At 42.2% G+C, this 15,433-nt stretch overlaps 1 protein-coding gene across 4 annotated transcripts; it reads right to left on the bottom strand.

Annotated features, from left to right (window-relative positions):
- Window positions 1–1,575: 1,575 nt before the first annotated feature.
- On the bottom strand, window positions 1,576–14,242 carry mcrs1 (microspherule protein 1). 4 transcript variants are annotated; one of them, XM_029775601.1, is made up of 15 exons: window positions 13,996–14,242; window positions 11,756–11,864; window positions 11,475–11,649; window positions 11,069–11,207; window positions 10,290–10,520; window positions 9,937–10,046; window positions 9,562–9,670; window positions 6,084–6,222; window positions 4,418–4,493; window positions 4,275–4,303; window positions 3,983–4,075; window positions 3,755–3,837; window positions 3,494–3,581; window positions 3,025–3,152; window positions 1,576–2,788 (listed from the first exon to the last, which is right to left on the bottom strand). In XM_029775601.1, exons 2-15 carry the CDS (start codon window positions 11,763–11,765, stop codon window positions 2,702–2,704), a joined length of 1,497 nt encoding a protein of 498 aa, XP_029631461.1. In that variant the 5' UTR covers window positions 11,766–11,864; window positions 13,996–14,242; the 3' UTR covers window positions 1,576–2,701. The 4 variants fall into 4 exon arrangements, with proteins under 4 accessions (XP_029631461.1, XP_029631460.1, XP_029631459.1 ...); XM_029775600.1 differs by lacking the exon at window positions 13,996–14,242 and adding an exon at window positions 12,702–12,844; XM_029775599.1 differs by lacking the exon at window positions 13,996–14,242 and adding an exon at window positions 12,542–12,694.
- Window positions 14,243–15,433: the final 1,191 nt, after the last annotated feature.

The raw sequence follows: 15,433 nt of genomic DNA, 5'->3' as shown, positions 1-15,433 counted from the left end.
CTCGAGACATTTCAGCTTTTAATTTAGAAAGTAGATGGCGATAGCATTGGTTTTAGTGACAGGCTAGTTTTAGTGACAGGCTGCTGCAGGGCTGCATATCCAGATATTGGCTACACAGGGTCAACTACCTCAGCACAACTACCTCCTCCCCAGAAATACCTTGGTTAAATGGTAAAACAAAGCAAAGCAAGCAGTAAGTAAACCTAACAAACTGAATGCATTTTGTTATTCCAATTCCTGTGATGCTGATCAACTTATGAATATCCAAATATCTAAATTTGATCAGATATCATAGAAACGTAAAATGGGTATCTTTCGGTTTCAATAATAACCAACCTAATGAGCAAAATAATGACAAAAGCCTAGATGTTATTTTCTTGTTTGTAACATGTCATGGGGGTAGGTATTGGGGGCCACTTCCCTAAAAAGGCATAAAAGTATACAAAACACTGCCAATTATTTTCTCAAAAGACACAGAACTAGCCTGGTCCCAGAACGGTTTGAGCTTTTGCCTAATCCATGACTGTCATAGAGGGAATTCGATGAATGCCCCGAGTGAACAGGGTTAGCGTTGATTTGCATTCGATTTGGAACCGGGTGCCCCGTTCTGGCCGACGGCGAAATCGGCTCAAAGCAAAAGTGACGTAGGTTAAGCACATGAGTAATACGTAGGATTCTGTGTGTTCGAGTGCAAAAGGTGATTGATTTTGATAAAAACACTTCATCTGCCTTCACAATGAAAACCGGTTTGAAAATTCAAACATATTTTAAGGACGAGATGATGTATGTTTCTAAACGATGCATCACGATGCCTTGTTGAAACATGACCGAGCTGCACAGATTCGATTTGAGAAAGGGCACTCCTCCCTCACCGATTTTGCCCGTTCACTTCACGGGCCATAGCCAGGTGCACATAGTCAAACTCCCTCACTTGCAAACAATTTTAGTTTGGCATGACAATTCCACATAGAGTTGGCAAGGCAGAAACAGACTGGCACCCAGGCTAACACAGAACGTTTGATTGAAGTTTAACAAAGTTCCACAATAAGGAGATAAGAGGGTTTATGGAAGCCATAAAACGATTTATGAATTTATGAACTGCAACTACAAGTGTTTCAACTCAAGCGTTATGAGCATTTTAACAGATTAGTATCTTCAATAGACCATATTTCACACTTCCAGAAAATCTGCATATCTGATCTTTGATTTTGCAGCATATTAAACCGAAACTTGTGTCTCTGATACTGGCAATTAATAACCAACTTTCTCACGTTGCAAGAAAATATCGCTGCTGTGATGTACTGTAGTCCGACAAACACTACACCAGCTAGTGGGACTGAAATTTTGTTGATGCCACAAGTCAACACTTATTATAGGCCAAATTATGGAGTAGAATAGTTATTTTTTCATTGACTGCTGATAACTTACAGATATGAATAACATCAAATGAGTGCTACAGTATTAAGAATGAAGAGATGCAAATAAAATAAAAACATTACTTATCCAACAGCTCTACCTTGTGGTAGAAAAATAAACTGCATTTACATGCAATTATTATGACACTCAAGACATGGCTCAACTAATGACACATTTTAATTCAAGCTTTCATACAAAAAACAAACTGTCACATTGACTTTTACATGGCTTTGGCTTAAGTAGCACTAATACATACACAATATCACTTTTTACGACTGATTCCCTATCCTGGTCCTAAATGTATCTTTGCATGTACCAATTCAACCTAAACCTATCTGTATGAACTAAAAGGAAACACAGTTTTAAAACAAATCCATTGTCTTAAAAGGCACTGTGGAACCTCCTGATATGAATCCCAATTTAAACTTTAAAACAAGACTAAACTGGTGTTTACGGTCCTGTAGTTACAAGGAAAGTATCATTTAGGTTCTTTGAGATGAGATTCGCCCTAAAATGTCCAGCAGCGGAAAGGTACGTGATGTAGCCAAAGACCACAACCATTCTCAGAGTGTGGGCGTTGTGCTCTTACTCCACTGTATAACCATGACTAAAGGGTTCCGGGTTACTTTCCTTCAAGTCTGTGGTCCTTCATGTGGTCCTCGTCTACTAGGCTCCTGGTGGTGTCCATTGGCCACCGTACGTTGCTCTGTATGAAGGAGCTGGCTAAGCAGTGGACACAGGCATGTGTCTTACCCTTAACTGCTTTTAGCAACGCTGGTGCACTGACACACTAGCATTACTGGGAATTGGGTTGCTAAAAAAACAACAGGCTGGGGGAGCAAGAAGTTTTTTTAGTTTTTTTTTTATTACAAAAAACACAAGGAAGGGGTAACATTGAAGTATTAGAACATGAAGGACAAACAATGCAGCATCAAGACACTATCAAACATGTATCAGTCTTTCCGCAACAGAGCAAGAAGTTGAATAAAATTCAATTTCAGCTAACTCTTGCCGGTGGTCTGGACGGTTGGTCTTTATAACTGGGGGAACTTGAGACAAATTACCTAAAGTTATTATTTAACAGACTTTCCACATAATTTGGATATTTTGTCTCAAATTCCCCCCGCTATAAGGACCAACGGTCAAGACCACCGGCAGAGTAAGTTGAAATATAATTTTATTAACTTCTGGCCTGCGGACTGTTCAGTTTTTGCAACCCAATTCCTAGCAATGCTTGTGTGCCAATACACCAGTGTTGCTAAAAGCAGCTATCTTGGCCTCTCTCTCACTGCTGATTCATCTTAGCTGCTTCTGCCTTGATGAGTGAGATCAGCTCCTGGTTAATCAGAAACACAAAACGAAGACCTGCAATCTGGAGAGACAAATGACTTGTTGTGACATTCATGTATTAGTAGAGGTGGTTGTTATAGATCAGGTATTGTGAAGTAAAAAGCATGACAGGCAGACAGAACTCAATCTCAACTATGTAGTCTGTTGTTTATACTTTTTTTTTAAGCCCCTTTAAAAAAATTCTTCATCTCACTCTTCTTGCACCAGCTACCGTACAATACATCCTGCCATTTAAGTCTTCCAGAACCTTCCACAAACCTCCACTACAGAGTTGTTGTTGAGTTTCCACTTGTTGCCCGACAGGACTGGTCTGCCGTCTATGTAGATGGGCCTGCGGCCCTCGTTGGCTATGAAGAAGTCCCCGTTGTTCTTCAGTTTAATGATCCCTGTACATTAGACATAGACAGTTATAAACAGTTACAAACACACAATGAAAAACTAGATCAAGTCCTGATATTGGGCCATAATATTACTATATGATATACGTTTATCAGAAAACAGTCATTTCAACAGGGTCTAATTTCTATGGTTAATTGAGGACAGGGCAAGCACTGTCCTCTAGAGCCCAGATAATACAGGTTCTTCAGCATCAGACCCGGGTAATGCAGATATGGGCTGCATCCAAAATGGCATCCTATTACCTATTTAGTTCACTACCATAGGGTGCCATTTCAGTCACAGCCAATGTTAAATGAGTTCCATGTCATGGTGCTGATAAGGGAGTCACCTTGTTTCCTGGAGATCTTCCAAGCAGGTCCTTCCAGAGACAGATCCACATCTATTTGCTTGTCCTTGGTGGCTCTGCCCAGGGTGATCTAGAGGAAGTCAGATTAGCTTCATAAAATATATATATATAAAACATTTTCATATTTCATAAGAATACATTTCCATATAATGAACCTGCTCCACAGTCATCTTACTATGGTCCTAATACAATTTGGTACTGTACCGTAAATTCAGTTAATTCAATCTGAAATGAGCTGCTCACCTCTCGTGACCTCATAAGGTAGCGAACCATCCGGCCTCTCAGAGCTGCCAGCGTCTGGTTGTCAAAGTCTGGAGAGTTCATACCTGAGAACACAACAACATAAACCCCCTGCAAGACTGGCTTCTTACACACACACCGGCCGGCACACACACGGGCAGGCACACACACACACTCTCTCACACACACACACTCTCACACATACACACTCTCACACATACACACTCTCACCTGTGATGCTGTCCACCAGGACCTGCCAGCGTGGTAGCTCCTGCTCCAGCTGTCTTATCTCCTTCTTCTGATGGCGGTCAGATATCATCAGCTCTGAAAGTGGGGACAGAATGAGGAAGGGCAGCAGGAGAGAGAATGGGGAAGAGGAGAAGAGATGACAGACTTCTAAGCCAATCAACATGCATTAAGGAACATGCATTCAGGTGCTTTGAATTTGATCAATGAAGCACCTTCTTAGATAGAACCTTGCACATTACTGACACATAAAAAGGAGTCTGTTTGAGTAACTCACCATGCTCCAGCACCTCATCTCTGCTCTCCCTGGGTAACGAGACAGAGAAACTGATTAGAATGACGGGGAGAGGAGGAGCTCTAAATTTTAATTCAGGGAAACTGGAAATGAATTGTGGTCAGAATGTTGACCGGTTCTCTTACTTTAGCTTAGCATCATCCACCAGCTGCTCAGCATCAGAGAAGTTGAGGACTTGGTCACCTTTAGGGAAAGGTTGGACTGCAAAAGAGAATCAAACCATACAATAAGGCATCATATATTGGGGGACTGATGGGCACTGTCTACTCACTTAGTTTTAGTTTGCAACAGTGGAACAAATCAAATTTGTCACATGCGCCGAATACAACAGGTGTAGACCTTACAGTGAAATGCTTACTTACAAGCCCTTAAAAAAAAAAAAAACATTTAAGCATGGTTGGTTAAGTAAAAAAATAAAAAATAATAAACAATTAATTAAAGAGCAGCCGTAAAAGAACAAGCAAAGCTACATACAGGGGTTTCTGGTACAGAGTCAATGTGCGGGGGCACCGGTTAGTCGAGGTAATTGAAGTAATATGTACATGTAGGCAGAGTTAAAGTGACTATGCACAGATTATAAACAGAGAGTAGCAACAGTGTAAAAGAGGAGTCTGGGTAGCCCTTGATTAGCTGTTCAGGAGTCTTATGGCTTGGGGGTAGAATCTGTTAAGAAGCCTTTTGGACTGAGACTGGGTGCTCCGGTACTCTCCTTGCTTGGAAAATGGCTGTGTGGTTTTTCTTGTTAAGGTGCTGTCCTAACATAATCTAATGTTGTGCTTTCGCCGTAAAGCCTTTTTGAAATCGGACAATGTGGTTGGATTAACGAGAAGTGTATCTTTAAAATGGGGTATAATAGTTGTATGTTTGAGAAATTTGAATTATGACAGTTTTGTTGATTTGAATTTGCGCCCTGCTATTTCACTGGCTGTTGAATAGTGTGTCCCGCAGGTGGGACGCTAGTGTCCCACATACCCCAGAAAGGTTAAAGTTCTTACTCACATTGGCTAAGGAAAGCGTGATCATACAATCGCCCAGAACGGCTGGTGCGCTTATGCATGTTTCAGTGTTACTTGTCTCGAAGCGAACATAGAAGTAATTTAGCTCGTCTGATAGGTTCGTGTCACTGGGCAGCTCGTGGCTGTGCTTCCCTTTGTAGTCTGTAATAGTTTGCAAGCCCTGCCACATCCGACGAGTGTCGGAGCCGGTGTAGTACGATTCGATCTTAGTCCTGTATTGATGCTGTTTGATGGTTCATCGGAGGTCATAGCGGGAGTTCTTATTGGTTTCCGGGTTATAGTCCCGCTCCTTGAAAGCGCAGCTCTACCCTTTAGCTCAGTGCGGATGTTGCCTGTAACCCATGGCTTCTGGTTGGAGTATGTATGTACGGTCACTGTGGGGACAACATCATCGATGCACTTATTGATGAAGCCAGTGACTGATGTGGTGTACTCCTCAATGCCATCAGAAGAATCCCGGAACATATTCCAGTCTGTGCTAGCAAAACAGTCCTGTAGCTTAGCATCTGCTTCACCTAACCACTTTCTTATTGACCGAGTCACTGGTGCTTCCTGCTTTAGCTGTTGCTTGTAAGCAGGAATCAGGAGGTAGTTCAACTTTTAGAAATAATTCACTCCATGGATATCAAGTAATGGACTAACGGTGTAGCAGCTTCCCAAATGGTACCCTATTCCGTATTAGTGCACTACTTTTGACCAGAGGCTATGGGAATAGGGTGGCACTTGGGACAAAGCATATGTAACGAACCAATAAGCCCATTTCAGTTTCTCTCACCACTCTGGTCCTCCAGCAGGTAGTACTGTTTGAGCAGCTGCCAGTGCACCAACAGGCTCTTGGGTGTGCGGGAAGGGTAGAACACACTGGGGTGCTTACTCAGCAGCTCCTGGAACACCTCCAGCTTGGGCTGACTACTCTGTTCATCAGAAAACACACAAACATATTTAAACAAACCCACACTCACTTCTTCAAACTGACACGCATATAGTGCCATCAATCCCACACATGTAAACACATGTAAACATATGCAGCAAGAAAAATATTTCACCAATGGGCAGGTCATTGCTTTTTCCAGCATCACTACACTTATTTTATGGCAGAACCATATATACACAAATGTTTATAAATCACTCTATATACAGTCAGTCCACACCATCTGTATTTGGACAATGAAGCTAACATTTGAAATGAGGTTCTACAGTGAGCTCCCATAGTATTGGGACAGTTACACATTTTTTGTTGTTTTGCCTCTGTACACCAGCATTTTGGATTTGAAATGATATGTTGACTATGAGGTTAAAGTGCAGCCTGTCAGCTTTAATGTGGGTATTTTTCATCCATATCGGGTGAACCGTTTAGAAATTACAGCACTTTTTGTACATAGCCCCCCCCATTTTAGGGGGCTAAAAGTATTGGGACAAATTCACTTATGTGTATTAAAGTAGTCAAAAGTTTAGTATTTGGTCCCAAATTCCTAGCACGCAATGATTATGTCAAGCTTGTGATTCTACAAACTTGTTTGATATTTCCTGTTTGTTTTGGTTGTGTTTCAGATTATTTTGTGCCCAATAGAAATTAATGGTAAATAATGTATTGTCATTTGAGTCACTTTTATTGTAAAACACTTCTACATTAATGTGGATGCTAAAATGACTATGGATAGTCCTGAATGAATCGTGGATGATGAGTGAAAAAGTTATACGCACAAATACCAAACTTCCCCCAAAAATGCCAACCTCACCTGTTATTGTATTGGTGAGAGGTTAGCATGTCTTGTGGGTATGATATTTGTGCATCTGTAACTTTCTGACTCATTATTATTCACGATTCATTCAGGACTTACGTGCTAGGAATATGGGACCAAATACTAAACTTTTGACTACTTTAATGCACCCACATGCAGCATGCGCTCCAGCAGGTATATTTCACTGGTCACCCCCAAAGCCAATTCCTCCTTTGGCCACCTTTCCTTCCAGTTCTCTGCTGCCAATGACTGGAACAAACTGCAAAAATCGCTGAAGCTCACTAACTTCAAGCACCAGCTGTCAGAACAGCTCACAGATCATTGCACCTGTACATAGCCCATCTGTAAATAGCCCATATAACTACCTCATCCCCATACTGTATTTATTTATTTTGCTCCTTTGCACCCCAGTATCTCTACTTGCACATTCATCTTCTGCACATCTATCACTCCAGTGTAATTGCTATATCGTAATTACCTCGCCACTATGGCCTATTTTATTGCCTTACCTCCCTTATCTTACCTTATTTGCACACACTGTGTGTGTGTGTGTGTGTGTGTGTGTGATATATATATATATTTTTTTTCCCCCTACTGTATTATTGACTGCATGTTTGTTTATTCCATGTGTAACACTGTTGTTGTATGTGTCGAACTGCTTTGCTTCATCTAGGCCAGGTCGCAGTTGTAAATGAGAACTTGTTCTCAACTAGCCTACCTGGTTAAATAAAGGTGAAAAAAAATGCACATAAGTAAATTTGTCCCAATACTTTTAGTCCCTTAAAATAGTATGTACAGTAAACTCCGGACTATAAGCCGCAACTTTTTTCCCACGCTTTGAACCTCGCGGCTTAAACAATGACGCGGCTAATATATGGATTTTTCCCGCTTTCAAATTTGTGGGTCCTGACAGCGTGGAGTATTGTCAAAAAATCCACTATCATCAACGGGTTTCGAAAGGCTGGACTGCTGCGTGTTGAAGAGGGCTCAGCGGGGATTTGCCTCCGGATGAAAGTGACGAGAGCGACAATGAAAACGATCCAATATCGGATGAAGTAATTCTGAGGCTATTCAACTCCGACACAGAAGGAGATGACTTCAGTGGTTTCAGTGCACAGGAGGAGGAAGATGGTGACCAATGACTTTCTTGGTAGGCTACTGTTTACTGCAAATTTTTTATTTTTTTGTCACAAGCCGTGTTTCGTTAAAGCCTATTTATTTTTCTTACAAGCCGTGTTTCGTTAAAGCCTATTTATTTTTCTTACAAGCCGTGTTTCATTAAAGCCTATTTATTTTTGCTACAAGCCATGTTCGTTAAAGCCTGTGTAAAGTTCATTTGTTTCAATGTACCGGTAGGCACCTGCGGCTTATAGACATGTGCGGCTTATTTATGTTCAAAATAATATATTTTTTTTAATTCAGTGGGTGGGGCTTATATTCAGGTGCGCTCAATAGTCCGGAAATTACGGTAAATAAAGTTCACCCGATATGGATGAAAATACCCTCAAATTAAAGCTGACAGTCTGCACTTTAACCCTATAGTCATTGTATCATTTCAAATTCAAAGTGCTGGAGTATAGAGCCAAAACAGAAAATGTATCACTGTCCCAATACTTTTGGAACTCACTGTATACTCCAGCATTGTGGATATGAAATCATGTATTTCATACAAGACGACAGAACAGAAAGTCACCTTTTATTTGAGGGTGTATCTGTTTTACTGTTTAGAAATGAAAGCACTTTATGCATCCCTTCCCCATTTGAAGAAGTCATATGTATTTGGCCAAATTCACTTATTGTGTTTTAAAGTAGTCAAATGTTTAGTATTTGGTCCCATACTCCTAGCACGCAATGACTAGGTCAAGCTTGGGACTCGTTGGATGCATTTGCAGTTTGTTTTGCCCAATAATAACTGAATGGTGAATGATAACTAGAGTAATATAAGTGTTCAGAAATATCTATTTTTACTTATTAAAAAAGTGACTCCAAAATGACATGACATTATTCACCATTCAGTTCCTCTTGGGCAAAACATAGTCATTGTGATGTAGTCATTGTGTGCAAGGAATATGGAACCAAATACTAAACTTTTGACTTCTTTACTACACTAGAAGTGAATTTGTATAAATACTTATGAATTCTTCAAACATGGCATATGTATGAAAATACCCTGAAATAAAATGTGACATTCTGTACTGTCGCCTAATATGAAAAATGCTATATCAAATTCAAAATGCTGGAGTATAAAGCCAACTTTAAAAATGTTTGCTTCACTGTCCAAATAGATATCATGTGGACTGTATATGGTTCTGGTTTTTGATGTTTATTCAACCATCTCTGAACTGTGTGTCTGATTAAAGAGATTGAGATGCAATAGAGAGCATCAATAACTATATATATTTGGGCGTTGCTTTGTGACTGACTCCATATTTCGAGAGCAAGAACTGGGTCATCTTCACCTGATGTGACTTCATATTTCAAACACCATAGAAACCCCCCAGCCTCACTCACTGATGCAATCTTGGCCAGCAGAGCCTCCTCAGCCTGACTGAAGAGAGCTTTGCTCTGGATTGCAGCAATGGCCTCCGGATGAAGCTGCCTCATCGCCTGCCATGCCAATCTATAACACAGAGACAGGTGTAGAACATTGTTACACATTATAGAGATTTTATTTTCCTTTACTTGACCAGTCAAATCAACAATAATTGGTTGTCTATTACAATAACAGTCTTGAGGTTAATTAATAAGGGGGAGGAACAAATTTGACAGTGGTGTTCAAATGTGCTGCATGGAGCGAGAAAGATAAAGAGAGTGGAAGGAAAAGGATAGTTGGAAGTGGATAGTAGGAGATGGCCAGGGGTGTGTGGGTTGTGGTGGAGCTCTCACTTGGAGATGACGGGGTCGTAGAGCAGAGAGTACCAGCGCTCCTGGATCTCCCTCAGGGTGAAACGACAGCTGAATTTCACTCCCAGATGAACAGAGGTCAGATCTGTCGTCTAACAGCGCACACACACACAATACACACACAGGCAGTTGTGCATTACCACATCAATGAGCTGTATTACACGTCCATAGAAAGATTATATGGATACATCACAAACACATTGAAAATTCATATTTTCCATTCATCAAGGTCAATGTTTACATAGTATACTATGCTGCCAAATTCCAATGATTTATAGCACTGATGCTTCAGTTATACATCAATAGCCTCTCTCTACTGTCTTTAGGCCTATTACCTGTAGCACAGCGTTGATGAGCAGCAGGTCATCAGTGGGTTTCCAGCGACCCAGGTCTTTAGTGATCTGGAGGGGCTGCTTGCTCTTCTTCACCCTCTTGGCGATGGGCGGGGGGGTGATCACCATGGTGAGGGGCGGCGTGAGGGCCGTGCTGGACTTGGACATCTGACATAGGGGAGCATGGAAATGGGGAACCAATGAGGCATCTCCTTTGCCTTTTTCAGCATTTACCTTAGTAGGGATTTCATCATCAGTCAGACACCCTTATTAGTTAGAGTCTAGAGACAAATAAAGAACTGACCATATAAACAGCACAATACTCTGCAGTTTGCAGTTTGTCATGAGTCTTGTCCTGGAGGCAGAACTCAGCGATTTTTCCTTAGACAGTCCAGCTGCAAAGTCAAAATTGGCTATATTGTAAAAATTTATGAAAAGAAAAAATAAGCTTTTTGGTCTAAATGTAAAGTTAGGCATTAGGGATAGCAGTGCGGTTAGGGTTAAGGTTTAAAATCATATTTTACGACTGTGGCTGTGCCAGCGACCACTCTGCAGAGCTGCCTCCAGAACAAGACTCATGACAAACTGCAACCAGCAGAGTATTGTGCTGTTTATATGGTATATGATTTTTATGCAGTTCTGAAAAATGCTAACCTGCTAATAGTCTAGCCATTTAATCAAGAGTAATTCAACAACTACCGGTACCTCCCCATCTACCTTTCTCAATATGAGCTACCCATAAAAATACCACCCTCTCTTTGGATTCAATTCCTCCTTCATACCTTCTTCTTCTCATTGGATGAGGGTTCGCTCCCAGAGCAGCGGATTGGCTCGATGACAGGTGGGCCCTTAACCCTGCTGGATGACTTGGCCAGGCTGCTCTCCACCAGTTCATCATCAAACTTCTTCCTTTTAATTGACCTAGGAATAGGAGAGGAACAGGTTAGATATCATATAGCAACCAGAGCTGCAACAGAGAGAACCCCTGAGCTTCCTTTCAGGCAGGCCTACTTCAAATTCAAAGGGTAGGTGATGCAGAATGAATGCTGTCCAATGGTCAGAAGTGTAGGCAGTTATTTTTAATCACTGAACTGTACAAGGTGTTAGATGTTCATATTTCAGGTTAAAACTAATGGAAAGATTGAAGCTAAAAAAGTGCCTCCATAGACAAATGAGTAACGTTCAAACCTCGAAGAGCTCCTGCGATTGGGCACAACACCACCACCCCCAACAAATGCCTGTGTTGCTGTTCTTTTGATATCTTTCATCCCAGTCGACTCCTCGTCCTCTGAACGGCTCTGTGTCCCAGCTGCTCCCATCGGTGCCCCAACCACAGATGCAGCTGCAGCACCTGCCTGCATATCTATCCCCACAGAGACAAATCTCAATGTTAGACACTATGGAATATGGTGACTACATAAATGGCAACAACTTGCAACAAAAGGCAGACAACCAAGAGATGTGCATACCTTTTTCCATGATCTTGTTCACAGTCCAGAGAGTTCAAATAAATGTTGAATAAAGTAATGTTGCTACATTCGGCAGGTGTCACTCAGACAACGTATCTCAGGTGGCAATCTGAGATGAAAGGAAGGTATTAGTCAGAGATGGGCGGTAAATGTACTCAACAAATATGGAGTTTCGATTAGCAACTATCGACATTTACTGACGTCACGGGCGGTATGTACATCCAAAAAAGATCTAAATAAAAACGTAGAAGCAACCAATGTAAATCGCACACGTCCCAAGGATCCCGGTTATTACAAACCCTGCTTCCATGTATAGGTCGGAAGTCTACAACAGGTAAATACATTGGAGATGCCGAATAGGCATTTTTTCGGTTGCATGTAACTTTTTATTTACACATTTTTTGGAAGTACATGCCGGCCGTGACGGCAGTAAATTACGATAGTTGCTCATCAAAACTCAATATTTAGCGAGTAACGAATGTATTTTGACATTATTAAGCTTGAAAAGCTGGTGAATGGCTGGTTCCTGGGGCTAAAAGGAGATTCGCCATATCAACGTCTCCGTCCTGTAAGGCCAGATTCTGGTTCAAGTGAAACTTGAGCTGGTGAATGAGAGTTTGAATCGGAGCTTCCTGGGAACAGATACTTGGGCAAGTTGTGCTATGTATGCTATTGCTAGCTAGTTTGATGTCGATACAGCAGTAACGTTAGCGGTCTTCAAAGCTAGGAACATTTCACATCATGGTTATCTAACGAAGCAGCCTCTTGGCTTATTTCTCTACCTACCTCGTCTCAGGCTGGGTTTATCAGCCAACTAAAGTCTGTTCAGGTACGTTGAACTTCGAATAAATCAACACAATTGCTATATGTTTCTGTTATATTCGCAATTAGCTAGCTAGTTACATTCATGCTAACAATAACAGAACGAAACATTTCCGGTACGCACAGGAAATGCCGTAGGTCGTCTTCTTCATAACGTTCTCGTAACGTAACATTGTTGCCACCAACAGGACTGGCTCATTTACATCAGACTGTCCTTTATATTGACCAGATACTCAAGTGGTCGCTCTAACAATGGAAATAAATGTCTTAAAAAATGGATGATAGTCCAAACACGTTATCCACTTTCCCTCGGGGCAATCCCCGTCGAAACCGGATGCAGATTGATTGCCATCTTAAGTGGAGGCCCAATTCACTAACGTTATCCCCTCGGCCCTCAATTTAGCTCGAGGGAGAGAGTGAAGAGTCAAACTCTGGTGACCGTGAAGTGTCATTTTGGAGTTGGCAAATTGGCATAGTCTCGTAGTGAGGCGCCTAAAAAACGTTGCTAGATTGATCAACTTTTTTTTTTGCAATTCTTAAATGTATTAGAATAAATTACGAAACTATACAACTAGCTACCTGACAGGGGTGCTATCTAGATATTGTAATGAAACAGCAGGGAGCAGGTTTCGAACCCTCGACCTTCAAGCCCGAACTCCGGCGCGCTATCGACTGTGCCGCAAAAGCATGCTCGAGCGGCAGAGTCGATTTCCGCGCTTATAAACCCAGGGTCGTTACACTAGCTTACTAGGTACATTAGGTTAGGTACATAGGTTAGCTTACTAGGTACATTATTAGCTTTAGGTTGGTTGTTTTTAAGCGCAACTTCAAGATTTCCACCAAGGATGTTTCCTCTCCGATCATTACTCTCCCTCGCTTGGGCAAGGGACATTAAGGTACACTCGGATGTGAATATGTAAAACGCCATTCAAGGGCCGAGGGCAGTCTATGGTGGCTTGCATTCCAAACACTTAAGACACCCTATCCCCTCAGCCCTAAAATTAAAGTCGACACTTCTGATGACGTATTATGACGTCTGACGAGTATACACTTGCAGGGCGAGGGAGGAAGGAATGATTTTTAAATGGACCGCCCATGCCTGGAAATTCGTCACTCGTTTATCCCAAGATGATTGTGTTTTCAGCCACCGGTAGCTTGTCGTTGCTTTATATGTGCTACAGTCAATTATGATTGCATGTCTACTTATTAACTATATAATTATTAATAAACGCCTAATGTATGATAGCTAGCAAATTAATTAGCTAACTAACGTTAGCCTGCCTAGCTACTTCTGAAGAAGGAAAATGTTTTATTTCCACAATTTCCAAAAGCTAACCAAACAAAAACATCATTACTTTTATGAGACGTGTTTGTGCATTAGCACAATTTCAAAATTATTTACATTCGTTTTTACTTACACTTGTATGTTGACTCCATATTGACATTGAGGTTATACGTTTTGGCTGACTTTTCTTAGCGGATGTACAATCTTCGTGAATTGAGTTATGGGGCGTTTCAGGCCCTGAAGTGAACATAATTGTACACTTGCAAACTCCATTAAAAACGAGGACTGAGGGGCTTACGTTGCAAACTTCCCTTGCTTGGCTAATCATTTGGACCGATGACAAATATGGCCGTTCCCCCACGGGCATAGAGCTGAGGCTTTAGGGCCGAGGGCTGTCTACTTTGAGTTTGAAACGCAGCCAGTGTTTTTTCTTGAGGTTTGCCCGGGATGTCACGTGTCCTACTTATATCACTCGTGACAACCTAACATGCTGACCAGACCGCTCACGCCATCGCACGCATGTTGATTTTGTCCACCCACACCAGACGCGATCAGGACACGCAGGTTGAAATATCAAAACAAACTCTGAACCAACTATATTAATTTGGTGACAGGTCAAAAAGCATTAAACGTTATTCTTCTTTGGACTTTATGTGGCGGTTGGCATTAACTTTAAGGTGCACTACCAACTGGACTGGAGTGTGGACGTCAGTTCGTCTTTCAATCACCCACGTGGGTATATGCACCTAAAAACCAATGAGGAGATGGGAGAGGCGGAACTTACATTTACATTTAAGTCATTTAGCAGACGCTCTTATCCAGAGCGACTTACAAATTGGTGCATTCACCTTAAGATATCCAGTGGAAAAACCACTTTACAATAGTGCATCAAAATCTTTTGGGGGGGGGGTAGAAGGATTACTTTATCCTATCCCAGGTATTCCTTAAAGAGGTGGGGTTTCAGGTGTCTCCGGAAGGTGGTGATTGACTCCGCTGTCCTGGCGTCGTGAGGGAGCTTGTTCCACCATTGGGGTGCCAGAGCAGCGAACAGTTTTGACTGGGCTGAGCTGGAGCTGTGCTTCCTCAGAGGTAGGGAGGCGAGCAGGCCAGAGGTGGATGAACGCAGTGCCCTTGTTTGGGTGTAGGGCCTGATCAGAGCCTGAAGGTACGGAGGTGCCGTTCCCCTCACAGCTCTGTAGGCAAGCACCATGGACTTGTAGCGGATGCGAGCTTCAACTGGAAGCCAGTGGAGAGAGCGGAGGAGCGGGGTGACGTGAGAGAACTTGGGAAGGTTGAACACCAGACGGGCTGCGGCGTTCTGGATGAGTTGTAGGGGTTTAATGGCACAGGCAGGGAGCCCAGCCAACAGCGAGTTGCAGTAATCCAGATGGGAGATGACAAGTGCCTGGACTAGGACCTGCGCCGCTTCCTGTGTGAGGCAGGGTCGTACTCTGCGAATGTTGTAGAGCATGAACCTACAGGATCGGGTCACCGCCTTGATGTTAGTGGAGAACGACAGGGTGTTGTCCAGGGTCACGCCAAGGTTCTTAGCACTCTGGGAGGAGGACACA

Source organism: Salmo trutta, chromosome 14, assembly GCF_901001165.1.
Source record: "Salmo trutta chromosome 14, fSalTru1.1, whole genome shotgun sequence".
In the NCBI taxonomy this organism is placed as follows: domain Eukaryota; kingdom Metazoa; phylum Chordata; class Actinopteri; order Salmoniformes; family Salmonidae; genus Salmo; species Salmo trutta.
The sequence above is the reverse complement of the archived record's forward strand: the minus strand, read 5'-3'. Positions and strand labels throughout refer to the sequence as shown.

Coding starts and splice junctions, on each gene's coding strand:
- mcrs1 (XM_029775601.1), bottom strand. Junction 9,671..9,936: donor TACGACCCCGTCATCTCCAA/GTGAGAGCTCCA, acceptor TCTGTGTTATAG/ATTGGCATGGCAGGCGATGA. Junction 3,582..3,754: donor ACCTTATGAGGTCACGAGAG/GTGAGCAGCTCA, acceptor GACTTCCTCTAG/ATCACCCTGGGCAGAGCCAC.